At 37.6% G+C, this 27,523-nt stretch overlaps 1 protein-coding gene across 11 annotated transcripts in view; it reads left to right on the top strand.

Moving 5' to 3' along the window:
• The window catches only part of LOC131693822 (uncharacterized), a 218,624-nt gene that overhangs the window by 122,631 nt on the left and 68,470 nt on the right, over window positions 1-27,523 (top strand). Inside the window, exon 1 of one of the 11 annotated variants that reach the window (XM_058981974.1) lies at window positions 1,347-1,797. The exons of 9 other annotated variants lie outside the window; for them this stretch is intronic. In XM_058981974.1, coding sequence (XP_058837957.1) covers window positions 1,608-1,797 — 190 coding nt within the window. In that variant the 5' untranslated portion in view covers window positions 1,347-1,607. Of the gene's footprint in view, window positions 1-1,346; window positions 1,798-27,523 lie in introns of those variants that run through there. One more of the 11 variants, XM_058981984.1, reaches the window with a different exon arrangement.

Raw genomic sequence — 27,523 nt, 5'->3', positions numbered from 1 at the left:
TTAAGATACGTCTTCTAACTGGACACAATATGTCCAATAGGCTGATTTAGTCTGGAGAAAGAGTATAGACGGCTTTCTTATGGACAGCAGCCGTGTGCCTAATAATGCATTTTGATGAACGACGAATGTCTCTTTCTCTCTCTCTCTCTCTCTCTCTCTCTCTCTCCTAAAACGGACTTCAAGTAAATATCAGGCCTAAAACTTCGCAAAGATGAGGAAAATGCTCCTGATAACCACAAACTTCTATTCGTAAATAAATTCGTCTGCAAGTTGATGATTTGGCAAGACATCTGCAGTTGTGGAAGAAAAACGATGAATTTCATCGTTGGAGCATCTATAAATGGACAACTTGACAAAAATATCAAGATTTTATTGAAAAAATATCAACGCATTAATTCGTCCAGATTTTCGTTTCGTTTTCATTTGGATGAAAAATTCAATCTGTTTAAAGCACCGTCGTTATTTTCTCGTTACATTACAGTAAGTTGAACAAAGTGACCAAATTCTAAATGAAACAGAGTTGATTTGATCAAACCAAACAAAAAAGCAAAACCTCGGTACTACACTTCGTTGCAGAACTTAATCTTCTGTTTCGCCAGCTCCTTCCTAGGTGTGACTCAAACATACGACGAAAAGGGTCAGACCTCCGAACCGTCATACCAAGGTTTTATTCGAACACTGGTCTTGGATTTTGGAACGCTTTGTTGATTATTTACTAAAATTTTGAAAACAGCTTACTGCTTACTCTTATTCTAATGTTTCCTAGTAGACCACACTCACCGATAACATGCAACCAAAACACTTGAAGGCCTACTTCTGTAAAGTTAATAATTTGCTAAAACAAACTTTCAGCTGTTTTCCAGTTTCTCCGATATTCGAACTATATGCTCAACCCAACACCATCAGATCAAGATATCCGCTTCATAATATTAGAACATATTAATCCACACGACAGCGCAAATCGCACACCGAAACTGTCAGCTGTGGTATCCTCTTCGAAACCATCATAAACCTACTTAGCGTCCCACGCTAATAAAAAAAAATCCACCACCTCCTGAAATGATGCGAGAAATCAAGTTACCACTTTCGCTTTCGTTTGGTCTGAGAAAAGACCGGCTAAGCGACCAGCGAATCCTAGACGGTGTGTAGTTCCTATGGGCAGTTCTTCCCGTGTGAGAATTAAAAAAAAACTTCAATCATATACCGCTTGTCATATGCCGTGAAATATGCTCGACTCTCGCGGAAATTTGAATCTCCCAGAGTGGTGGACACATTTGACCGCAGCTTCACTCGTTCCAACGGCGGCAATTCGATCCTGCCTCATTGGCTGCGCGTGGGGTTTAGTCTTCTCCGAGCAACGGCTCAAATCGGTCGCGTATTCAAGCGTGCAGTGTTTGCCGACTAGAGTTGGCTGGTTTATAAATATTTACTAGTATTCCCTTTCTAAATTGACTGTGATTTTTAGTGCACCTCTTAACTTAATTAAGTAATCGTAAATACACGTTCCCGAGGACGGCGCCAAAACGGATTGATCGTTTTGTGGATTGTTTATTAAACGACAACGAGTTGGACGATTTACGGGCGAGGTCGTCGACAGCTAAACCAAGATGAATTTAATGTTCCGGAAAAACATACGCGAAGGTGGTGGGCGTTCTGGTGGCGGAGGAGCCAAAAGCAAGATGACTGGCCGTCACCAGCGGAAGGCGCGCGAAAGCTACGGTGGTGCCGGTGCGGACGAGTATCACTTTCGGACGCACATTTTCTTTTCTCCAGCACATCTCAAGATGGACAACGAAGGTTATTTCCACCCCTTTCTTCAGTCGAAGGTCTCCCCCTTCCGTTCCTTGCTCCTTCCCATCACGTGCAATTGGTTCTTCGCGATGCATCCCCACGAAGGAGTCCCAAATCCTTTCCACCTCGCCGTCCTCCTAACAGAATACATTAATCCGTCAAATTTGAAATGGGATATTTATAGGTTTCATTGGCCTTTACGTTACTGAGTCTGACGTCCCGCTTAGATGAAAATTCCAAAATAAATCTCCAATCAATCGGAACCGAAAAAGTCACCATGTCTCGTTTCACATAGAAAATTCGGTGTTCTTTAAAAATAAGTTCTACTAGGTACATCCCGAAGAGCGCGCGCTCCTCACTTCTGTCACTCTCTCTCCCTTCTTCTTTTTCGCATATTCTGGCATAACTTCAATTTTTCGGTATAGCGAAAATTACACTTTTCCTCGTTTACCGGGTGTACTTGAAAACTGTTTAGTAGACGTGCAAGAAAACGGTTTTTGGAAATAATGAACTGAAACATTTTCAGTAATCCGTCCTGTTTTGGAGTTGTGAACCTTTTGTTCATGATTTCGTGTATTTAATCGTAAAACGATTTGCGTAAGTAGAGGATACTGTGTGAAACAACAACTCGCAAAAGCGGGGGATGTTTGATTTTAAGTGACACTAAACACTGAAACCGGTCACTTTTTGTTTATTTCGAAATGCAAATGGCGTTAATTTTTAGAGCTGACATCTAAATTACGTTGCCGACAAAGATGAAACAAAAAGCCGGCTAGCGGACGCTTCTATTTGCAGTATCCAATTAAATAAAAGGCTCATCGCGCTTTTTTTGCAATATTAAAACGAGTTTAAAATTATATTGTACTCTTTCGCCTAGCAGATATTATTATTAATAATGACCTGTCAAAACTAATGGAATTTTATAGTTAAAAGCTCAAGAAAATGAACTGAGGAAATAAAAAAAGCATTATGCAATATTTCTTACCAAATGAGAAAAATTTGATTACACCAGTTTGTGCATTAAGGGCACAGGACTTAAATTAAGTCGGATTTTTGTGTTTCGAATTCCTGACGAGGCTTTATGCGTTATGTTTGTCGTGTGACTGTATTAATTTGGGTACTAACGTTAAGAACATCTCGGAAAAATCCACCTTGATGATAAGAATTTTATCATATTGCAACATAATTTTTAAATGACAGCATCGGGCAAACCGTCCGGTCACAGATAAGCCGGAGCTCAAAATTTTGACGTAGGACTACGTCTTTGCTTTCGATATGGGGGTTCACTACAAAAATGGTATGTAATGAAAAGTGGTCCAATTTTAAACGCATATAATTCAGCCATCTCACGATAAATTTTCAATTTTTTTGCGCATATCACCCCGAAATACTTCTAAGAATAGATTCCAATAGACAAACCCAATGATTTTTTATATCATGGCATTAAAAATTTAAATAATTTACAACCTAGTCAAAATATCGCGTATTTACACACAAAAGATAGCGCTTCCCAAGTTCGGCACGACAGATTTGTGTAACTAGCGCGCTACGCTTCTATGAATGACGTCATCTTCGACTATTTAAAGAACGGATTTGGCCGGATAAGCGTAGTTGCCTGTTGAACGGCAGGCGGAGCAGATCACTGCGCTGTGTGGTTTCACAGCCAGTGTAGCTGAGTTAGAAGTCCGTTACACTGGCTGAGGAGGTACGCTACCCAGTGCCGTCCAACACGCGACTGAGCTTGTCCGTTCAAACACTAGGCTTTCTTTTGTGTTGTGCTCGTTTGCAGCATACTGTTATGTACAATCACGCACAATTATTCATACACAAAATCGCTTGTACATTCGGGCTCCTTTTGCAAACACGGTTAACATAGTGTCGAGGTACTAGTTGTCTCTTTCGCTCTACCCATCATCGTCAGTGTTGACTCATTTTGCTTTGTGCGGTTGGTTGTTTGAGGCGAATGTGTAGGTAGGTATATCTAATTTGTTAGCAGGGTTGCAATATTCACAGATTTTTCTGTAATGTCACAGATTTTTTTTCACAATTTTTGATCACAGATTCTTTTTCGCAAATGGCAGATTTTTGGCATTTTGATGAAAGTTTCACAGATTTTTGGAAATGTTGTAATTTTTCACAGTTTTTCGGAAATTTATCACAGATTTTTTTCCTGTTTCAGTTATCATAGATGGCAAAAAGATGTTTTTGACCGAAACACAGATTTCAATGTGGCATCCTTGTTTGTTAGCGGTTGCATGCATAGCAATCTGTGCTTTCGTTGCGCAAAGACGAAAACTTTCTTAGCAACAAATTTACGCGGATCGATGGAAATCACAACGAAAGTTTATCATTTACGTTCGATCAATTCATTGATTCATTTCCACTTAACGTGATTCATTTCTGACGTCCATCTTCCGGATACCATTCCGGATCCTGGTCGTCAACTGCTTCGTATCCTTGGCCCGCCTTCATGGCGTAATGGGAAGACGCCTTGTCCGGCCAGCAGACGTACTTCCCTTCCGCATGATGCTCCTTTAAGGTTGAACAGGGAAAGGGCAAAAATCAATAACGAAAAAGGCACACCGTGTGTTAGATCTTCATAAAAATCAATCAGCAGTATTGTAACAACATTCTACATAAGCTTATTGATTTTTATGATTTTTAATTTTCGATTTCGATTTCTGCCCATTCTCCAACCTTAAGAACGGCAGAATAATTGTCTCAAGACACTCCTGCTGGTACACTTGTTTATTGATGGCCAGACCGCTTGGCTTGGACCACGGCTTTGAAATCCCTCAGTCCGATATGGCGATGCACAGCATTTTTTTTCAAATTTATGCTTAAATTTATATTTTACTTCGGGGAGTGTGGCCGACTTGTCGCTGGAATAGTAGCTGTCATTTCCTGGAATATGTAGACTTTTTTCTACGATGACCATGCGTTTCGTAAAACCGTACAACACGCTCGCGCAGTGCTTGCTGTTTCGACGCCATCTTCGATTGAACTGACAGCACCCGAGCGAAAAGATACATGCCATCCATTTCTAGGGAGTCCACAGAGCAATTTTCTTGGAGAGAGAAAAAACTTACGCTCTTTACTTTAATTACAAAAAGGTATTGAAATCATTCTCATTTTTATTGAACGCCCGTTAAATCAAGTCGAATTTTTGTGTTTGAAATTTACCTCGTTAGAAAATAGTTTTATACGTTATGTGTGACATATGACTGTTTGGATATAGTGTCTAAATAGTGCTAATTTGGGTACTAGTTTTGATACATCATCTAGCTTGGTCCCAACTCGGTGCTAGTTATTGACGAGATGAATTCGAAACACAAATATCGAACTCAATTTAAAACAGCATTTTTTAACAGAATCCAAACGATGTAAAATTTAGTGTCCGCAGTTCTCTTTGTAGAGTTTTTTCTACTTTTAGGATAAACAATTTAGTTAATTTCCATTTCTAGATTTTTAGATATCTAACGTTTAACGTTGATATCTCGCATTTTCACTCGACCACCCTTTAACCTAGCTACTATCCTTTTTGCATGGTATCTTATCCATTCTGGCATAGATTCCGGTCCATTCTGCAATGGCATATTGGACGACTTAATATACATTCAAATCCAAGGAAATCCTGCTCATGTTTTAAAGAAATCCTACTCAAGAGTGTAATAAAGACCTGTCAAGAATTCAAGTAAAAAATGATTCAGGATTCTGACAGAATCCACTTAATTTATCGATGAAATCCTTCTCTTTCGTATGTGTTTTTTCATTGAAAAACCGCGGGGCTGTAGATTGCACTGTTAGTTGCATTCTGCATTGTGGTGATCTCTCGCCACCAAAAGCAACTCCTTCATTGGTCTCACCTTCAAGAGTCTCTTGTCCTGTTTTCCTCTGTAAGAAATTCTAGACCTTTTATTCAAAACGACATATCTACAATGAGTGATTCTATTTGTTTACTTTCTCTTCTGTTAATAATTCGGTCGCTTTAACATTTATCCCTCAACTCTGTGCATAATATGCTAGTGAAAACCACCGTCTTTCGATCTGTCCTGTAAATAGGTGAAAAGTGCTATATTGACGCCTTACAAATCGAAAAAGAAAGTAAACAAAGAGAGTCACTCATTGCAGATTTCTTTTCGAAAAAACGCTCAAGAATTATCGTTGATCGCGGTCTATGTGTTGATGGACCAATATGCAGGATTCAAATGGTGAAGTTCGATTTTTTTTTTTCAAATATTCTGTAAATGCAGTAATGATATTACTTTATTGAACCTTCTTTCCAAACCACCACACGCACCTTTGCACGTTTGACTCCTTTCGTCAGGTTTAGGACAAAGATTGATTCGACCTGTGTGGTCACTCTCAATCATTCTTTCTTGAATTCAAATACATTTTAACCACTTTTGGGATTTAACAAAGGTAATGATGGCCCAAAATTTCTCGCATGGGCCAGGTATAGTGAAAGATGCCAAATCCTTCCAAAATACTATTGGGCGTATGAGAGACTTCAATAAGTGCCGAAATGGGTTCTGGGTACCGTCATCCTTATAGATTTGTCCGTTGAAGGTCCTAGAAATCATGATGAGTTCAATCATCTTTCAACATCTACGAATCGCTTGACAAACAAGTATTTTTTGCTGAATCTCGTTAATTTCTGCCATTACTTCCTGTACAGGGTACTACTTCGTTGTGTGCATTATGTCAAAGTATTGCGGTTGTTGCTTCCGGAACCTTTCATTGTTTATGCTAAAACTAACGTGAAACTCAAATCTAAACGAAGGCTCAACACTTAAATTAATTCGGTGCCATCCTGATCTCGCAATTCTGCATTTCCTGCCATCTCAATCGATCCCTTCGGTTATATTCTTTGAACGTTGTGAATACGGCATAGGCTTAGTCCTCTATGTACGTCCGCATGTTCAGCTTCACGTCTGAAATCCTGCTTCTTCCACGCCAATTCCAGAATCGTCCCTCCGTTGGTAGCGAAAAACGAAAAAAAAACAACTGCAGACAGTCTACTTTGACCTAGGCTCATAACCTATCAGGGATTCGAAAAGCAAGTAATGTTCGAAGGAGTCCTTACTAGGGCTGCTACACCTATCCTCATGACTAATGCATTAATTTTGGAAGGCGATGAAAAAACTATAAAAGATAATTTAATTCAACAAATTACCGTTAAATTATTCGGCCTTCCACAAAAATGATTTGACGCCCTGCTGGACGGGCTTGTGGCGGTTGACCGGAGTCTTCGCCAATGACATGACCTGAGACTTAATATAACATTGCGAAGGAAAAGTGTCCGAGTTATTTACCATCTTTTACCTAAGATAAGAGAAACAATCTCGTAGCTAATTTGATTCAGTCCTAACCTCAATATTTCACCAGCTTCGGATTGATAATTTTGTCAGTCAAGCGCGTTCATCATATTTACAAATGGAATGAAAAACAATGCTGCTGAATCCTATCTGGCTACTTTTCATATGCATCACCATTTAATGCAAGTTGAATAAAGATCCAGAATGACGTTTTACAACGTACAATCATTTCCACCAATTGTGAAAAGCATACAAAAGGAATCTGGCAACGATGAACGCTTGTTGACTTTCAATTTACGGTTGGCGAAAATTTGTAGCGAAAAGTAAGAAGAGCAAGAAGCCTGTTATCGTCTCTGCTCTTAGCCAAAATTATAATCGTTAAATGAGTAAAAATGATTAAATTGAACAGAAATTGTGCGGAAAAGTAGAAAAAGTCCTACCACACTTTGGTCGTATACGTGGTTGATTAACTTTAACAAAAAATAAGACAGCAATCAAATCATAATCTGAAATTTTTCAGAAAATGACTTCATCAAACCTTACTAAACACGCATGACTTGGAAGAACGGTGCCCTTCATCAATTTAGTGGATTCAAGATACAAAATATTGCAGGCATAAAATAAATTAACAAGAATCCATTTTCATTAATAAAAATAGCAACACTGTTCGGAAGATTTCGGCAGGGAGAAAATGTGAAAAAACCTTACTAAACACGCATGACTTGGAAGAACGGTGCCCTTCATCAATTTAGTGGATTCAAGATACAAAATATTGCAGGCATAAAATAAATTAACAAGAATCCATTTTCATTAATAAAAATAGCAACACTGTTCGGAAGATTTCGGCAGGGAGAAAATGTGAAAAAACCTTACTAAACACGCATGACTTGGAAGAACGGTGCCCTTCATCAATTTAGTGGATTCAAGATACAAAATATTGCAGGCATAAAATAAATTAACAAGAATCCATTTTCATTAATAAAAATAGCAACACTGTTCGGAAGATTTCGGCAGGGAGAAAATGTGCGAAAAGAAGAATGTCGAAGGCAAAATAAGAAGCCGATTGTAACGTCTTGTCTTAGGGTCGGTTTATTCACTCTCGCCTAACTTTTATAGTAGGTTTACCAGTACGTTTAACCTGGCTTATACGTTAAGCGAGGATGAAGAAATCGGCCATTAGACAAATACAGAACACGTAGTGGTGATGCATAGATGAAATTTGGGTACATGGGATGCATAGGTGAAATTTGGGTACAACCATTTTTTCTTCACTAAGGAGAAATTTGGATAAAACCAGATGTGTGCGGGAGGGCCCAAAACATAAAACTAAATTAGTTATGGAATTTACGCTTCGACTTCGTCACCCAAATTTTTCTCCTTAGGTAGAAATATAACGTAGTGCATATTGCATTGCTAAGCTGAACCAAGATTAAGGGGTTCTGGTGTAAAGTGCACAAACCAAAAGTTATTTAGTTTTACGACCTTGGAGGCAAGGCAACAATGGATCTTTTGAGCAATATTAAGATCTATTTATACATTCATTGTGTACGAAAAAAATATCTTCAGTCATGCAGAGCCTCACATACGAGCGTCCCAGGAGTAGACGTCCAACCATTTCCACGTCAAGGAGCACCGCTGCGAACACTCTCGATTAAATTGTCTGACACAGGAAAATCAATAAGATTGGTAAAGCTTAGTCTTGTAGTTACTCGATGAACCAAAAAAACATAGAAAAAAGCATGAGTTTCGGAAAATAGCTTTATGAAAATCGGAAAATCTCATATTTTACTGTAAAATTCTTTTCTTATTTTTCCTTTTTTTATTTTTTTATTTAAACTAACACCAGAACTGATGTAGTTGAAATTTCTTTTTTACATTTTAACGACATTTAATTAGCTAGAGATTAATGGGTAGGGAAATTTAGAGCCATATTACTCAAAAGAGAGCAAGGATGTGAAGTATACAGATCAGAAAACTAGAAGTGGCAGGGTCATTAGAACAGGCTTAATACCTTACGGACTTAACTTTTGATTTCTGCTGATGGCGGTCAAACTTAGGCAGCATAACTAAGAATCACTCAAGTTTACCAGCATGTCTCCTGGTAAATACAGACTTGTCCCTCTTTACCGTGAGAACCGATACTTTAGGGAGAGAGAAAAAATTATTCAGTTTTCCGTGGTTCATCGACAGGCTACACATATTGCGCATTCTCAAAAAACAAGTTAATTTTTTGATTGGGCAGAAGTAGTTTAGAGTGTATTTTTTACACTGTATTGTAATCACTGTCAGTTTTTCGAAAATTGCTACCAATAGATTGAAATCTGCTTGTGTTATAGCAAATACGCGGAAGGAATGTAGAAAACAAAAGAAGTTCAGCGTGGAGTCTATTCTGGAGGTTCAATACTAGTAATTAAGCGGATAAAAAGGAAATCGACTTTTTGTGCCCGCTACACCGGACGCCCCCCTTAATCATAACTCCATAACGAGCTGGTCAAAGTGTATAAACATGCTGACATCGGAAGGCTGATAAAGCTTATGACACCGGTTAGATTGCATAAAGAGGAAACATTTAGGATAAAAATGTGACATAAAATATGAAAAAGGGAAGGTTAAAGATGAAAGACAGAAATGAATGACTTATTGTGTTTTTGCCTTTCTCAATAGAAAGGTATTGCAATTGCTCTGAAAACCGACTTTTTAACGGAGGCCCGGAGGGCCGAGTGACATATACCATTCGATTCAGTTCGTCGAGTTCGGCAAATGTCTGTGTGTATGTATGTATGTGTGTATGTGCGTCTGTGTGTGTATGTGACCAAAAATGTCACTAATTTTTCTCAGAGATGGCTGAACCGATTTTGACAAATTTAATTTCAAATGAAACGTTCCCATAGGCTGCTATTGAATTTCTAATGGATCCGACTTCCGGTTCCGGAATTACAGGGTGATGAGTACGAACACGCAGAAAATGTCGATTTTAATAAATTCTGCAGTGAATGTATAAAGGTGAATTTTTTTCCAAAATATGACCACAACTGCTTCGATTTGTAGTATTAGGTCACTAACATCCATTCCACATCGGTTTCTCGGAGATGGCTAGACCGATTCAACTAACTAAAATCCAACTTGGTCTCAAATGAAAGGTATTGCGACCCCGTAAATAGCTATTTAATTTCATCCCGATCCGACTTCCGGTTCCGGAGTTACAGGTTGTGGCGTGCGATCACATAGTAAATTGTGATTCAAACCGATACTCCGATGAAAGCAAAAAAGGTAAAAATTTCGCTAAAATGTCTCTCAAACAACTTAAATTTTCTGTTCTAGGTCACCGACGGCCAACCAAACTTTCATTGACTACATTGACCACCATAGACGGTCCCGGAAGTGCCCGGGAAAAGCGGCCATCTTTCAAAATTTACGAACTCACATCAGTTTCCCGGAAATGGTTGAGCCGATTTTCAAAAACTTAGTCCCAAATGACAGCTATAATATCCCCACAGATGTCTATAAAATTTCGTACGGATCGCTTATATGGGTCCGGACATATAGACTAAATCGTACGGTCACATATGAAATTCCCATATAAGTCGGAACTCAATTTTTTTTTTCAAAGAGGGGACCCCATGAAATTTCAGAAATCGAATTCGTATTTTTGATGCCAAACATCTTTAAAATGCATGAAACGTCGAGATTTTATGTTATCTAGAAAATTTTTTTTATGAAGATCTACTTTTTGGGACTGCCGATTTCGCACCTTTTTTCAGTTCAATATTACCGAGGCTGTTTTTTCTTTTTCAAAATTTTAGAACTCGAATAATGATTTATTTTCCTGTAAAAATCATGACATCACATGACAATGTATAATAATAAAATGTAATATATGCATTTAAAAGCTTTTAATGAATATAAACAACGCACACAATCTCGTGATTCATGATTGAGAAAGGCACAATTGCACCGCTAGGTGGATTAAAATAGGTTTTTGAAAGATGAGATACATGAAATTCACGGTTAATGACTCAAAATAAGGCATATATCTAAGCATTCATTTCAATTAGCCTGAAAACTAATTTTCTGAAATATGGAATCCGCTAAAGCATTATGCAATAGAAAAAATGGAACAGTCAGCAATATCCGTCTTGAACCTGTCGAATCAAGTTTATTCTGGATCAAATGTAACTCTATCCGCTGAATGTTTAATAAGCTTTAATTAAAATTCATTCAATTCTTGGCAAAAGTTCAGCTCATGGAACTGCTTTGGGCCCAACACCTGATGCACCACTAACTGCACAACCCACGAACAAGACATCACCAAACTCGAGGGGGAGGAAATACAGACACTATGCTACACAGACTTACGAATATACGTTTTATGCAACCAATCGAACTATCGAAATATGCAACCAAATGCTTGTGCATGGGGTGTTGTCAGTTTTTGTGGTTATTGTTCTTAGTTTGGTTGAGTTTTATTGTTTGTATCTCCGCAGGTCTATGTAGCAAAGTGTTTATAGAATGAGATATTGCCCTGGAAATCACAGCAGGCTGTGCTCGGTAGCTTCGGTGTGTACCTTTCCGCCTTGTCCTTTTTCATATGGGTTTCCTTGCTCGATCGATAGATAATAAATTTTTCAATGACACCGCTTACTTGTTGTAAACTAAAGTGGATTAGCTGTGCACAGTACCGGGCATGTAACGGATGAGATATGTTTGTTTTTTTTTGTCGCTTGTATTAATGGACGCTTTTCTGCCTTCGACATAGGTAGTTACCGATGCAATATGGTTTATGTCTTGTCAGAGCATTAAATAAAACGCGACTTGAGTTTTATTGGCCATTTGGAACAGTCAGAGTAAAACTTTTTTTTAATGCACTCGTGTAACTTTTACAACAAAGCGAATTTTAGAAGTAGTTTATTTATTCATCAAAGCATTGAACGTCACTACCGATCTGACATAATATTACTCAGAGAAGGAAAAACAGACACACGAGTGATTGTAAATTAGTGAGTCCGGTTGTCACATTTCATCACACAGATGTTTCCCAAAAAACATACACGGCCTGGTTGCGTGGGAAGAACAACTGTCCTGTGATCCACTGCACACAGAAAAAAAACGGACAGACTATGGAAAAGCAAACGTACATTACCCATTTAGAAACGACAACCAGATTACGTTGCATGCAACCAGAGCGCAAACATTTGCCGCTTCATTACCTAGCGCCTTTCAACCTTGTCAGTCATAGCAATGTATAGGACAAAAAAGTGGGTGAAATTGTGGTTGGAAAACGAGCAAACGAACGTAAAAGTGTTGAATCAAAACAATCGGAATCATCAAAAAGTTCACCGTACGATAGTTTGGCTAAAGTCGAAGTGGCAGACTGATGCTAGTTCTATGTTGTGACTAATGTTTGAATATTTTTTCTTCTTCATTGGGTACCCAATGATCACAAAGTGGCTTCCGTGGAATTCATTAACACTTTGTAAGCGATTTTGCCTCTGCGACGCAGAAGAAATAACCTTGAGTAATGAAACAGAATAATCCGACACCGACGCAACGTCAAGCCTAATTCGAAAAGTTTCCAAGATACTGGACTCAAAGTTAATTTTTCTCGTTCTATCAATATAAAATAAAACGCATGCTATAAATTGAATGGGAAAGTACACTCTTAATATTACTTACGTCATGTTTAGATTTCTTTTTCGGGACAGAATAGCAATACATAGTCATTTTATTATAGCAGTAACAGTAGAAAACAAACTCATCTGCCTGCTAGGATCTGATGTTTTGTCAGCTTCCACCGTGTTTTGAAACCCGACCTTCTTTTCCCTTTTTAGTAACAAACTAATTTCAAGCCAAACAAACCTTCAATTTTATACTACAATTTCCATTTTTTGTTCTCATTCGAGAGTGGTGTCATAAATTTATAGAGTTTTGAAATTTTCACAAAGTTTCCCATTATTTTCACCTTTAAAGCTGACATAGACGCCCCAAAAAACACCGCCGAAACAGAACCTTCGCTTAGGAAAGAAATAAATTTTACTCACAGGTTTAATCGCACTTTACTACCGGACCGTTTCGTAACGGAGGAAACCATGAATATCCCAGTTTGCCGAACGATGTTGCCGGAATATTAACAAACTGTAACGCTGCCAAGCTTCCAACGAGCATTTTCTTCAGCTCCACCCGCACAGCAGCAAATAGCCCATTTACAATTACTGCAGCAGCGCTGCATAGGGGTCACAGCAAGAGTACAAATTTTATGACTGTAAAGCTGGTATTTTTTTTCCTAGGGAGCTATCATCAACTTTATCGTTCATGATTTCACAATTAATCAAAGAGTGTTTGTTGTTTTTATTGCTGTCTTTAATTAAACTCGAATGGTTTTCCTCGGTCCATTTTTACTTCAATGTCTTGGCAAATTTCGGAACATAATTTGAATCGAAACAAATTTACTTACTTATGTAACTGACATATTGTATGAATAACTGCTAGTATAAATAATGTGAAAAAAACTTTTTTACACCCCCAGAACTTTTCGATTCGACCGGATTAAGGGAAATATAGTAATAGATCGTTGTGACATGATAATAATGTCCGGGACTGGTGCCAATATGTGCCGACTAACCTACTTTTGAATAGCTGTTTATGTTTTGAATTTGTTTGCCGTCGTTATCGAGGACATAACAAGCTGAATGAATTATTTGAGATCGTTTATGTTCGATGAACTCGGTCGATTTGTTTATTGCTGGTTTGGAACTCAATCGAAAACTTTCACTAGTTAGTCATTGTGTAAGTTAACTGTTCCACCGAAAAGTAAAGATAGTTTTTGAGAAATTTCTTGGATCAAGATTTTATTGATATTCTCAGGTTGTCAAAATTCCGATATTATTTACGTCATAAAACAATTTATTGGTTAATGAGTCAAACATATACGATATTTCTGTCCACATAACTGCAATAGAAATCAAAACAACAATAAATTCGCCCCGAAAACTATAAAGCGAAGCGAACCCTTCCTTTTCCCACAAACAATATTATGTGAATTTCTAGAATTGACAATCGCAAGCAGAAGATTCTTTTACTGTTGAAGTAAAATAGTTGAACTTTCTTTTAACTTCAAAACCTGTATTACGCCAAACTCCAGAACTCATCAGCAGCGACTTAAATTCGACATTTAATCTATTCCATCAGCTTTGGCGTTGAAGTAAGTTGTTCCGCTTATATTGGTAGGTTCGAGTAATTTTGATGTTTTCTCGGAAAGAAATTTATAGAAAACTTTACATAGCATAGAAGACATTGATTGCTTTTTCTTTTAATGGGTGCAAATGTCAATACGTTGAATATGGAGATTGTTACTAATAGGCTAATACTTCACTTACTAGACCTTCTCGGCCCGCTCGCCAAAATATAGTTTACAAAATCGATAACGAATAACTTTCCGCAATCACAACTCGTGCAATAAGAGACAATCACCCTTATCCATGTTTACGACGAATGCGAGATTCGTTCGAAAGCGGTTCGAACGAATAGTAAGCCTATTTGATTTTGCTATCGTAAACGAGAATACGAACACCACTTTCGTTCGAATGTCGCATTCATCGTCAACAAGAATATAACCAGGAATTGATATTTCAATCTCTACAAAAAGAAACGGTAGGATCAAAAATAAATGAATCTCAAAGGGATTTACCCACTCAACCGAAAATCGATTGATTTCAAGAACTGCATGATTTGGCCATCTGTTGGCAGGATGGGAAAGAGAAAATTTGGCTTGGATCCAAGTAGGACGTGCGGCCAGTTTTCTTAGTTTAGGAAATTGCCATTGCTCACGGTTTGTTTCAATAAACCAACTACTAAGTTATCGTAGTTTTTAGTACACATCACCAAAAATACCAATGACGATATTTTTTTTTTCATATTTCACAGATTTAATGAAAAATAGTAGACTTTTTGTACAAAGTGTTTATAACTTTCTAACGAAAGAAGCTAGAGATTCGGCATTTGAGACAAATTGTTCTCCTTCAAAATACCTGAAACTATTTCAAAAGATATCAAAACGATAAATCAAAACTGCAAGAACTACATAAATAAAAACATTTTTAAGAACCACACTTTTCGGTAAATTTGTTATAAAGTGAAAAGTTTATGTCTTGAGCTCCAATGTCTTTGGCAAATTTCCTTTAATTTTCTGGAGAACTGTGAAACTATCTCTAACCATTAAATTTCCAATTTTAATTAAATTAGAACCACACTACCCGGTATTAAAATTAATAGAAAAGTCTTGTGCAATGCAATTTTTTCGCGAAGACGAAACTATATTTTTTAAATTGTCCATAAAATTAGTTTAGACATGCTACACATATGCTGTAGAAAATAACCCATTGGGTATCTTCTCTTGAAAATTTGTGTAGAAGTAGTTTAGTGTTTACACTGTAATTTTTATCGCTGTCACTGTATCGAAAATTGGTAAAAATGCGGTCAGAATGAACTCTTCCAACGCACCGTCAGAATGAACCCTTCCAACGCACCGGGACTAACGCCCATCGAAAAATATTGGCAAATATAAAGCAGACACTACGGAAGCATCTCAAAGAGGGCAAATCTGAGGAAGACATTAAGAAACAGAGGGCTTCCGTACAGAAGAAGTTGCAAGATCGGTTTACTAAGTAATTTTCTACAGCGTTTGTTCCGTGATGCAATTTGATGTGGAACAATGTTTATTCCGTGTGACTCTGTCATGAATCTGGTTTGGAATTAAAGTTCAATGAGCTATTAAAAATGTTACCATTGGATTCATAGATTCACTTCGAATAAGTAACCGAGAGATAAAAAATCAAAAATATGAGAATTTGTAGGAAGAACCTCCGCTAGTATTTCAAGCCTCATCTTATGGGTCGGATGTATACAACTAAGGCGATTCGTAGTCAACTATACTGTATTCGAATCATGAGTTCTTTTATTCCCCGGAAACCAAACTGGGTATCTGATAACAAACAGTTCGCCTCAACCCAACTGTCGAGACTTCGTAGAATAATTTTCTCCAACAATTTCAATTTCAGTCAGGTTACGAGTTATGATCGGAGTCTGTTTCCCGGTTTTGAAATGACGACAACTTTCACTTGTCACACACCTGTTGAATAATTTCAATCAACCTCTTTTTGAAAGGTCAGACAGATTTTTCATCAAGTTGAATTTAATTCTTTGCTCCGCTCCAGGTATTATTGTTGCATGGTAGGGGTTTAACAGTTATGTGTCCAACAAAAAAAGACACCTTTAACAGGCCAACGAGGGTACCCGGGTACCCACAAATTGAAATGCTCATAACTATGGCTTCCTTTAACCGATTTGGACACTTTTAGGTGTTTTGAATTCAGGAACTCATTTACTTTTTGATTCTGTACAATATAACCGGAATAATGGATCTGATTTTTGGTAATCTGGATTTTCCGGAGTAATGTTCCAGTACTAGGATATGATTTGCAAATTATAATAATGTCCTAGCAATATGAGTATCAAAACTCTTCAAATTGTCTCGGAAGTCTGTTTTTTATTGTTACGGGACCCTATGGCAATTTGAAAAATGGAATTGGAATGGAATGTCCACTCACGGCCCCACGGGAACCTGCTCCGAAATGTCCGTTCCGGGGTCAAATCACCAAATGGTTCCAAAATCACGAGATACAGCCTACTCATGCAATTCCAAGAATTTTGATACCCATATTGCTAGTATTCCATTGAAGTTCGCAAATAGTACCCCAGCACTGGAACCAGCTTCCGGAAACCCGGATTCCCGGGAACCAAATGAAGTAACCCAATTCATTTTTACCAAGTCCAAAAGTGGATGAGTTCCTAAATCCAAAACGGCCAAAAGTATCGAAATCGGTTGGATATTACCTTAGTTATGAGCATTTTAGTTTTGTGGGTACCCGGGCCTTTTACGTAGTAAAAAAATTCAGGAGCCCCTCCTCACTCCCACCCTTACTATATCAACAATATTATTAACTCAAAAGCTTGACTTAGTGAAGTTCTAAGATGTCACAAAATTTCAATTTACAGCTATGCATAAAACATAGGAATTTAATTAATTGAAACTTAAAAAGGTACCCGGGTACCGCGTCGGACACACAACGGTTAAATACAATTTCCTTTAATTTTCTGGAGAACTGTGAAACTATCTCTAACCATATAAAAGAAAATTTTCCGATTTTTAATTAAATTTGAACCACACTACCCGGTATTAAAATTAATAGAAAAGTCTTGTGCAATGCAATTCTTTCGCGAAGACGAAACTATATTTTTTACATTGTCCATAAAATTAGTTTAGACATACTACACACTCCTTTTTTAATTCCACTATGTATATAATAATCAAATGTAGATGCGTGAAGCGGACCATCTTTTACACGCGTAAGTAATACAAGCTTTCAGCTACATCCAATTAACAGGGGTTGGGGTTGTGACATTGAATTTATATATCTTCTGATATGCTGTAGAAAATAACCCATTGGGTGTCTTCTCTTGAAAATTTTGATAGAAGTAGTTTAGTCTTTACACTGTAATTTTTATCGCTATCACTGTATCGAAAATTGGTGTAAATAATTGGTAAAATACGGTCAGAATGGATGTTCAATTAGTGACCAAGACTATAAAGCGGAAAGCGTTTAAGCGGAATCCTAAATCTTCGGTCAGGGATGTGGCCAAAAAGTTGAATCTGTTCAAGTCTTTCGTTCAGGAAGCCAAGACGTACAAAGTGCAGAAGGCTCCAAATAGTGACAAACGGAAAAATGTGGTGGGAAAGTCACGGGCTCGGAACTTTCAAAGTTTGCCAATAAATACTTGATTTGGCAAGCGGTCTGCTCATGTGGCGAACGGAGTGCGTCGTTTGTGGCTACCGGGACTGGAAACGGGGAGATCTACCTCAAAGAGTATACAGAAGCGTCTGCTTCCTCTGTTGAAACAACACGAGGGCCCTACAATCTTCTGATCGGATCTAGCTTCGTGCCACAATTCACATGTTGTCCTGTTGGGCTACGAAGCCAACGGGGTCGCTTTCGTACCCAAGGGCATGAACTCTTCCAACGCACCGGGACTAACGCCTATCGAAAAATATTGGCAAATATAAAGCAGACACTACGGAAGCATCTCAAAGAGGGCAAATCTGAGGAAGACATAAAGAAAAAAAATTAAAGGGTTGTGTACAGGACACGACCACGGTGACATTAAAAATGTAGCTTTTTTCAAGAGCTTGCAAATGAATTTTATCTATCATACATATCGACTCACGTTCTTGTTCACTCGCCTGTTTTCATATGTTACAATTTGCTATATACCCTCCCCATCAAAACATAATTTATTGAAGGTCTTTTAACGGAAATCTATTAATTAATCAAGTATCTCACTAGGTGATTGGCATTATTTGGCTGATCCATCTAGTAAAAATAGGTTGGTCTGTCCAGAAAATATATTCAAAAGAAAAGTTCCATATTGAGAGCTGTGATGAGGAAGCCCACGCCCGCCAACGGAAATATACAGATTCTCCATGAAATATGAAATTTCATTTTCCATTTAAATTTTCAATAATGTACTAATGAACTTAAGTAAACAATCTTAAGTTTAAGTATTTCTTGATCGATTAGTGGTGGAAAAAATGAAATTATTTGATAAATTACATTGTTATGCATCGTTCGCACTACCAGTTAAAACGGGTTTTTATGCTATCTTGGTGATATTTTTCTTGTTGCTAATTATGAAAAGGTGTTATAACTCTGTAGTGTAAACATTGTATTATTAAATCAATTCTGCAGCGTTTTATGTTATATAGGTGTTTTATGTGGTAATAGGACTGACATAATTATATCTTCAGTACAGCGGTTTGTTTCATAATTTAAAACAGATTTATTTTAAAATGTAAATTAGTATACCCAACCGTTCTATTTGTTGTATACTTTAAAACGCAATTAGAACTGTATTTTAAATACATAGGGTAGGACAGATATTCTGACTGGATAAACTGGGAAAACAATTTTAAGTCCAGTAACGCTTAAGACATGGCTTGAATATGAATCGAAAAAGAACACCCGCTTCAACTGCTGCTGGGACGGTAAGTTCTGTTTTAAAATTTTCCGTTGTGTGCAGTACGAAACAAAGGTGTTTGAAATTATAAAACAAAAAGTTCTGCTGGGAATGTGATTGTTTCCGATGCAATTACACTCAGATTTTTCACGCAGGGGATACAGGCCGTGTAAATGAAAACCGCGTAAATTTAAAAAAAAAACGCGTTAATGAAAACCGCGTAAATTTCAAAATCCGCGTAAAGAAACCTGAGTGTACTCTCCTATATAAAATACTACGCTGCTGAACAGTGCAATAACTACAGAAGCACGTTGTCAGATGCCTTACTGATAAAAAACATATAACCGAAATATGAAACATGAAAACCAATAGGCTCTTTACCCTACGCAGCTACAAAGCGCCGTAAACATGGATTAACAAGTTACAACGCACACCATAAAATAAATATATTTTTTTCAAACGCAACACTCTTAAGCAGCGCACACCGTATTGAATTAAATCAAAACCACCCCGCCCACCCACTTCGCAAATCATTCTGTGACACCGTGCTGGTACCCGAAAAATCCGCACACGGCCACCACTGCCGAAAATGCATAGCGTCTACCGCTTATTGTAGTGCCCAGACGCTGCAGCCATGATCTTACCCGTTCGACATAAGAACAAAAACTGATTCAAACGCGTACGCGTCACCTCTATTTATAAACTAACAGTGTATGGTTTAGTCACTTAGGTGCGAGTGTGTGCAAATGCCAACGTTACCGAAAATCGATAGCGCTTATTGCATCGCCCGGAGACGATGTTGCTCGTATGGGATAAGAGCAACAACTGATTTAAACGGACATGCGTTGCTTCTATTTAAGACATTTCGTGTTTCATTGAGCAACTAAGCTGCCCTCTCTTGAAGGCTGTGTCTGAGAAATCTGCCTCACGAATGGTAATTTTCCCGTTTTTCGTGAACTTTTTAATTTTACAATTTCCAAAAGTCTACTTTTATAGGGGAGATTTTAAATTAATACCAATATTTAAGTTAGGTGTTTCTGAATCGGTTGGTGTATGAATGATTAAAATCCATCTAGTAATATCGGAGTTATAAGCGTGCAAACCTTACATAGTTTCGTTACATGGGAGATAGTTTAGATTTTAGAATGACACCTAGCCCCAGATAGTGGAGTAAGACATTTTTAATGTCAAAAGATGAGGGCTTCCGTACAGAAGAAGCTGCAAGATGGGTTCACTAAGTTGATGTGGAACAATTTATTCCTTGTGACATATGATTGGAATACTCTGTCATGAATCTGGTTTGGAATTAAAGTTCAATGAGCTATTAAAAATGTTACCAGTGGATTCAAGGATTCACAACCGAGAGATAAAAAATCAAAAATATAAGAATTTGAAGGAAGAACCCCCGCTAGTATTTCAAGCCTCATCTTATGGGTCGGATGTATACAACTAAGGCGATTCGTAGTCAACTATACTGTATTCGAATCATGAGTTCTTTTATTCCCCGGAAACCAAACTGGATATCTGATAACAAACAGTTCGCTTCAACCCAATTGTCGAGACTTCGTAGAATAATTTTCTCCAACAATTTCAATTTCAGTCAGGTTACGCGAGTTATGATCGGAGTCTGTTTCCCGGTTTTGAAATGACGACAACTTTCACTTGTCACATAGGTCAGACAGATTTTTCATCAAGTTGAATTTAATTCTTTGCTGGCTCCGCTCCAGGCATTATTGTTGCATGGTAGGTGTTTAAATAAAATTGATAATGACGTCAAGGGTGAGTCGATAGAGACGTTACTTGTGGGAGCATCGCATATCATATTCTGCGCAGAATCTGAACAAACATTTCTGACAAAATTAAAAGTCCAACGTTTCGAAAATTCCTTCTTATCAGTAGTTACGCTTCAATTTCGAATTCTTATGGCTGTGTCCCAAAGAGTACCCCTTGATTTTTCTCTAGACAAGTTATCGAAGAAGTGTCTCAACTAGCTGCTCATTTTAACATGGCGTAAACTGTCAATTTGCTTTGAAAAATCGTGATTTTCTAGATATCTTACAGGTGCCCCCGTGGTATGAAAGAAATTATTTCCAGGCAATTTGTTTAGCTTCATGCACACCATCCGGCCTAATTCCAATTTTTATAACGAGATACGAAGCCGTTTAAATACTCTACAATTTCTTAGAACATCAAATTGCGATATCGCTTACCATTGTACATATAGTACGTATTACCTTAGTTTTGCTCACTGGAACTGGAACAACGCTACCAAGCGGATAAATAAAAAAATGAAAGTTTATTTAGTGCTCTACAACTTTGTAGAACAACAAACTGCTCCACCTCATACCATTGTGCAGATAGGAGTATTCCATTCAAATTGTTTGGCTCACAACCGCCACCATGCAGAGAAAATCTGAAACGTTCATGTGATAACTGAAAGTCCATTTATTGATTTTTCTACAATTTTATGGAACATCATAACTTTCTATAATATCTTCAAAAGCTCAACTCCTTCCTAGGCCCGTGTTCGGATGTTTAAAGTGATCTCTAGCGGCTATTTTGTGAACTACGAGTGTTTCCCCATACATTTAGACAAAAAAATCCCATACAAACTTTAAGCTCTTTGGATGAAGGGTTAGGGTTAGCCGATTCCTCCCGAATTTGGACCGTGTCATTTTTTCTTTCTTTTGGAACAACATTGGGTGGTGTTGGTTGCGGGTTTATTTTTTCATAAAAATGATTATTCAAATGAATTTTTTCTCAAAAGATGGAGATTGGACATTGTGAAGACAAGAAAATAATAAGTTCCTTTACGAATTTCCGAATATTTGGTCGAACACATTTCAACAACATCCAGACAAGTGCTTCTTTGCATTTTTTGGGCGCTTTAGCTCATTTTTTTAATTATTCATATTCGACATAGCTACCTTACTAATGTTTTCGAACACCCACTTTCACATCCGCCTAGTAATGTTCGGTAACCCGAGGCTAAGGGTATATTGATGGATTGGTACCTTTTGCAGCGAAGTCTATACCACAGTACCGTCTTTACGCATAGGCACAGGGATTTTGGAGGCCCCAAAATTAGGAAGAATATACAAATCATTCTAAGGGTTTTATTTAAAAAAAGTTGCTCTCAATTCTTTGTAACACTTTAGCATGTGGGTAACAATTGATCGGTAACGGCTAGAACATTGTGAGTATCCCATGTAAACAAGACGTTTAAAAAGCATCAGTTAACAGCGCTGGGGGATGGTAGCGGTAGGAAAGCAGGCATTGCAGACCCAGGATAATATTGAACCGATTCAATTGTGCCAATTCTACATTCCGATTCAAAGTTCACAAGGCACCGAACATGAGCGGTAACCAGAGCACCGCATTAGAACTTGCACAAGGAAGTTGTACAGGCAGTGGAAGCGGAATATGTCGAAATCTGCTACAAAATCCTAATTTGGCAAGCGATCTGAATATGTGGTAAATATTGAATTGTTCAAGATGCTTGGAACCGTCGAAGGAAAAATCTATAATTTTATTTTCGCATAACCCCAAAAAAAGTTTAAAAATTCCCTTGCGAAAGTTTGATTGAAAGCGTTCACACAAATCAACCATACCATTACCTCAAATCTGTTTAAAGAAATCAAGGCAAATGTGCGCGCTTTAAGGAATATTTGAAAACATTTGGTAGTATATATTATGTGTACAATTTTTTTCGATTGGTTCCGATATTTTTGCCACAAAATATTTAATGTGGGATATTTCCAATTAAAGTATGGTTAATGAGTGGGGAGAGGAAAGGTTTCCACGGTTAAATAAATATTCAACTTTTTTGCATTGCGAAGTGGGTTTATTCAGTAAATTTCCATTTAATAATGCAACATTTCAATAACATTTTTCTAAATTTTCATTCGGAAATGTTTAAAATTGGACGAGTTGCAGTGAATCGCGGTAGGGAAAATCGGAAAAATGCTATTGTGTTTCCTATTTCGACTGTTTTTCGTGACTAGCATAGAAATCAATTGTACCGCTAATATTAATAGGTTCAATAAATAAAATAAATTATTATTCAAATTTATTTATCCGTCGGCCTGATTCCGCGCACCGACCAGAGAGTCGACTGCACTATTTTAGCCCAAGCCTTGACACATAAACACTGGCGCCATCTAATATAAAATAGAAATATTAATTTGTTGAATAGGCAGATTGTTATTATTACTTAACCCATTCATGCCCATGTTGTTTGTGGACAACAACGTTTTTATACAGCTATAACTTTTGATTGCGACAAGATTTGCTCACAAAACCAAGTAGGGCTTATAAATGTGACTATTGCCTTTCATTTGAGTACTAACAGTTACAAAGATCGGTTGAAGAACTGAAGTTATTGCAGTTAATCTGATTGGATTCCAATTGGGACAGTTTAAGTTGACGACGAAAAATGAACTTTTAATATATCTTCGTTATGTTGCAATATTATTGAAAACTGATAAAACTTATCAATTTAGAGTGCATTTGACTACGTTTTCCACGCAAGTGAACAATTGTAAATATTCTAGAAGAATTGTATTGAGCATTGGAAGGTAAAAATTGAGCAGCTTCTAGCACTGCGAAAGAAATGCCTATCTTTATGAAAAATGGCTTTTCGAGTTTCTTGGCCCCACCTTTTTCAAGGAAAAATAGTTTTGAAATCCTACATGCACTAGAAAAAGTTGAGCATGAAAGGGTTAAAAAAGATTCAATATTTGTAAGAATCGTTAGTTCTAGCATACTAACATCAAAAATAAACGTATCTCAAGGCGACTCGCGCGCTTAGATTCAACATAATATTGATTAATTTCAAAGCCTGTAATATTCGCTCATCTAGAAAAAAAAATGGAATATTTATTGAAAGAAAAAATGTGGAATCGATTTTATTCAATTTCATCATATCATAAACGTCAAGAAGTTGAGAACAACACCGAAAGAGACAATGTAACTATTGTAAGAAGAGCTTAGAAAATGGACATCCCCGTGTGAGCTTGAAAGAGAAACGAAATTATATTCATGCCAGCCGCGATGAATAATATGTTATGTTCGTTTCCCTCGTCATTCGTTTTTTCGATACAGCGCATTCACGTTCGCATATACATTATGCACCTCACTTATACTCCAAATTGTAAAAAAGATGCGAACCTTTGTCTTCAAACCGTACACATAATAACAAATAAACGCTTCGGTTGGTGAATGAATTTATATTTCCTCTGTATTCAAGCATTCAATTCTGCATGAAATTTCAGTCAGTAGAGAAGTGAATAAATGAGGGAGACGTTGAAACTGACTGCTGGTTTCGGTAAATTCAACCAGAAGACAACTGAGTTTGAAATGTCGCACCACTGATTGTAAGTTCCGTAGTCTAAGTTCTGAAATACATATGTTTCATAGCATCATCATGTTTGGATCGTAAATAAAACAAAAAAAAAGTCAACATTTTTGCTAATATATTTTGCCAGCTACGTGCCGTTTTAAAAGTTGGTGTTTTGAAGATGGTCTTCTAAAATAGCAATGTTTGTATAAATGTTAACGAAGTTTGATAGCTACTGCTATCGAATATCCTCAGTGTAAAGTAATTCAGATATAACATGTGAACACTTCATAAAGTATTCCAGAAATAAGCAAGAGCAATGTGCTTCGTTTTAGATTTCACATAATTATGGACTATGTACGCAAAAATAGTCTGGGTAACGTTCAAACAATGGACGATTAACCCGCCCTACTCCATCATTCTCCCTTCTTGACGGAGACACTCTTCATCCTCAAACAAAGTCTTACAACTCCATATCAACATTAGAATAGGGCTAATAAGATTTGTAAACAAACTTTTGTTTTGCTGATTTCTCTTAATTTGTTATATTTTCAACCCAGAAGACATTTGAAATTGATTCTACCAAGGTTAAAGATGTTGATTCATGTGTATCTTTCATGAAATTCGACAGCGGAGTAATGAGCGAAATAAGTTTGTTTATAAAAATCTCATTAACCCTTTTGAAGAATTGATATTGAACTATAAAAATTAGATTACATTTTCCAGAGAGGATAAGATCATTACAATGTGCGCAGAACACACGAAATCCCACCGCAGCAAATAGTGTTTTAGGCTCTCTCTACCGGTTACAAATGATAGTAACTTTTTAGTATCTACCGAAATTATCTTGCGCTTTTCGACGGTACTTGGATATTTACAACGACACCTAGTGATGAAATCGTTTCATGAAATTTAAAATACTTATAGTTTGAAGTTTGAATTTATGTTTAATAGTGGTTTCATTTACTGAAAATAACAAGATTTCAACTATCCGACTCCAATGCAATTATTCAGCTCAGATACATCGAAAATAATTCGAAACTAGGAAAGTGTAGATATTAACTAATGAGCCGTCGAGTTAACGGTCATTAATGTAGCAGTAAAGTAAGCTAGTTACTTCTGATTGTGTCACAGTGAAGTACCATTTTCCGCTTCGAAAATCACCGCCAATCATTTCGCACCATAAAAATAGATCTCCTCCTCAAGCAGGATAGACCCATCATCCATTAGCTGTCGCTTTTATTGTCACCGGCTCATTGAAGGTTTCACGATCCATTTCCATCGAGGCCGCAGACATCGGGTTGGCATCTCAAAGTGAAAGATAAGCTACTCGGCATGTTCCATAAGAGAACGGTTAAAACCCTCGTGCTCCCAATGATATATGGTGCAATCATCGCCGGTGATGTTTTTCCACACCTGATGCTCCCGCCAATGATGCTGACCGAGGATTTACGCTCTATTTTTAAAGTCATTCATGTTGGCACCGCTCATATATATGTGTGTGTGTATGTGCATGTAATATTTCCATCCAATTACCTTCTGCTGCCCAGCGACGCTTAGACGTTGGCATATTTAAGAATTTAAGATGCAATACGGTCTGTGACGTCAACGGGTGACATCGTGTTCGGTCACCCCCGCATCATCGCGCTCTCCAAGTATGTTCCCGTTTCACGACAAGTGCTACTCAGCAGTTAATTCACTATTGCGTTGTATGTCACCAGCAGCAGTGATTCGCAGCCAAAGAGTAGGGCATAGCGAATAAGTCTAACAATGTCAAGAGCGGTATTAAACGGTATGTTTTAGCATATAATTTATGCATTTGTATAAAATTGGATATTTTCAAATCAATCAGCGTACAGATTTCGATTATTGTGAGAGTGCTGCTCATTATTTGAAAGTTTATCCAACTTTAATTAAAAAATTCCTTTTTTTCTTTTCCAAAAGAAATCAAGAATCGGATTATCCATTTTCAAAGTATTTGTTTCAATAGTACAATATCGCTAAACAATTTTAAATTAACTTAGAAGTATTTCATATAACTCATTTATAATTACTTACTATGATTAAACGTGAGTACCCGGGTATTGAAAATAAAGTCAATCAACTATGGTTGTTATTTTTCATTAACGACACTTGACACCGACAGGTTGTGCATTCGTGTCGAAAGAAAAATTATATAAAACAGCAATTCAGTGTATGTTACATTTCATTTTACATTCGTTTGAACAAATTAGTTTCCTTGAGGAAGTTTAAAATTTTCTTCTCGCTGTCGTTGTCGTTGCCTAACGCTGCTCGCAAATTCGTCGACTCGATGTCGTGCGTTTTCCTCGCTTCGTCGTATATCCTGCAGTGAAGGATTATATGACGGACATCTACGGTGGCTCTGCAGCAATCGCACACTGGTGGAGAGATCCTCTTCAGCAAGAAGTCATTCGTTAAACGTGTATGCCCTATTCGCATCCTTATGAGAGCTCGTTGATCTGCCGAAATCTCTCAGTCAGTCCACTTCACCGTGTTGAATTTTTTTCGCGCACTTTTATCTCAGTAAACGCTGACCACCGCCGGTACCATTGGTTTCGTATAACTGTTGCCCCCGGAACGGAGATACCTAATCAGGCTTCACCTGCGAGTTTGTCGACCTCCTCGTTTTTGGAAAATTTCGTAGCAGGTTTTCAATTTCCTGGCTCCACGGATGGCGGGATGTACCGGCTTCATTTACCGATAAACAGCTGGCCAAGTCGGACATGATCACTAAATCACTAACCGTGGTGTATGTTTTTTTGCGAATGCCTCTGCCAAGAAGACACTACATTGCGGTGGAAGGCCAAGTGACTGTTGGAGGTTTCTGGGAATTTCTGTCACCAACTTCGGAAGCTCAGTGTACCAGGGGAAGGTCAGCATTCTCCCTGCTGTTTCTCAACATTCTGATGGCCAGTTGAGCTATAGTTTGGAGAATGAGGTGATCTAACGTTAGAGTACCTGTTTTGGCCAGAATGGCGATGATCGGACT

Source organism: Topomyia yanbarensis, chromosome 3 (genome assembly GCF_030247195.1).
Source record: "Topomyia yanbarensis strain Yona2022 chromosome 3, ASM3024719v1, whole genome shotgun sequence".
Classification (NCBI taxonomy): Eukaryota; Metazoa; Arthropoda; class Insecta; order Diptera; family Culicidae; genus Topomyia; species Topomyia yanbarensis.
The sequence above is the reverse complement of the archived record's forward strand: the minus strand, read 5'-3'. Positions and strand labels throughout refer to the sequence as shown.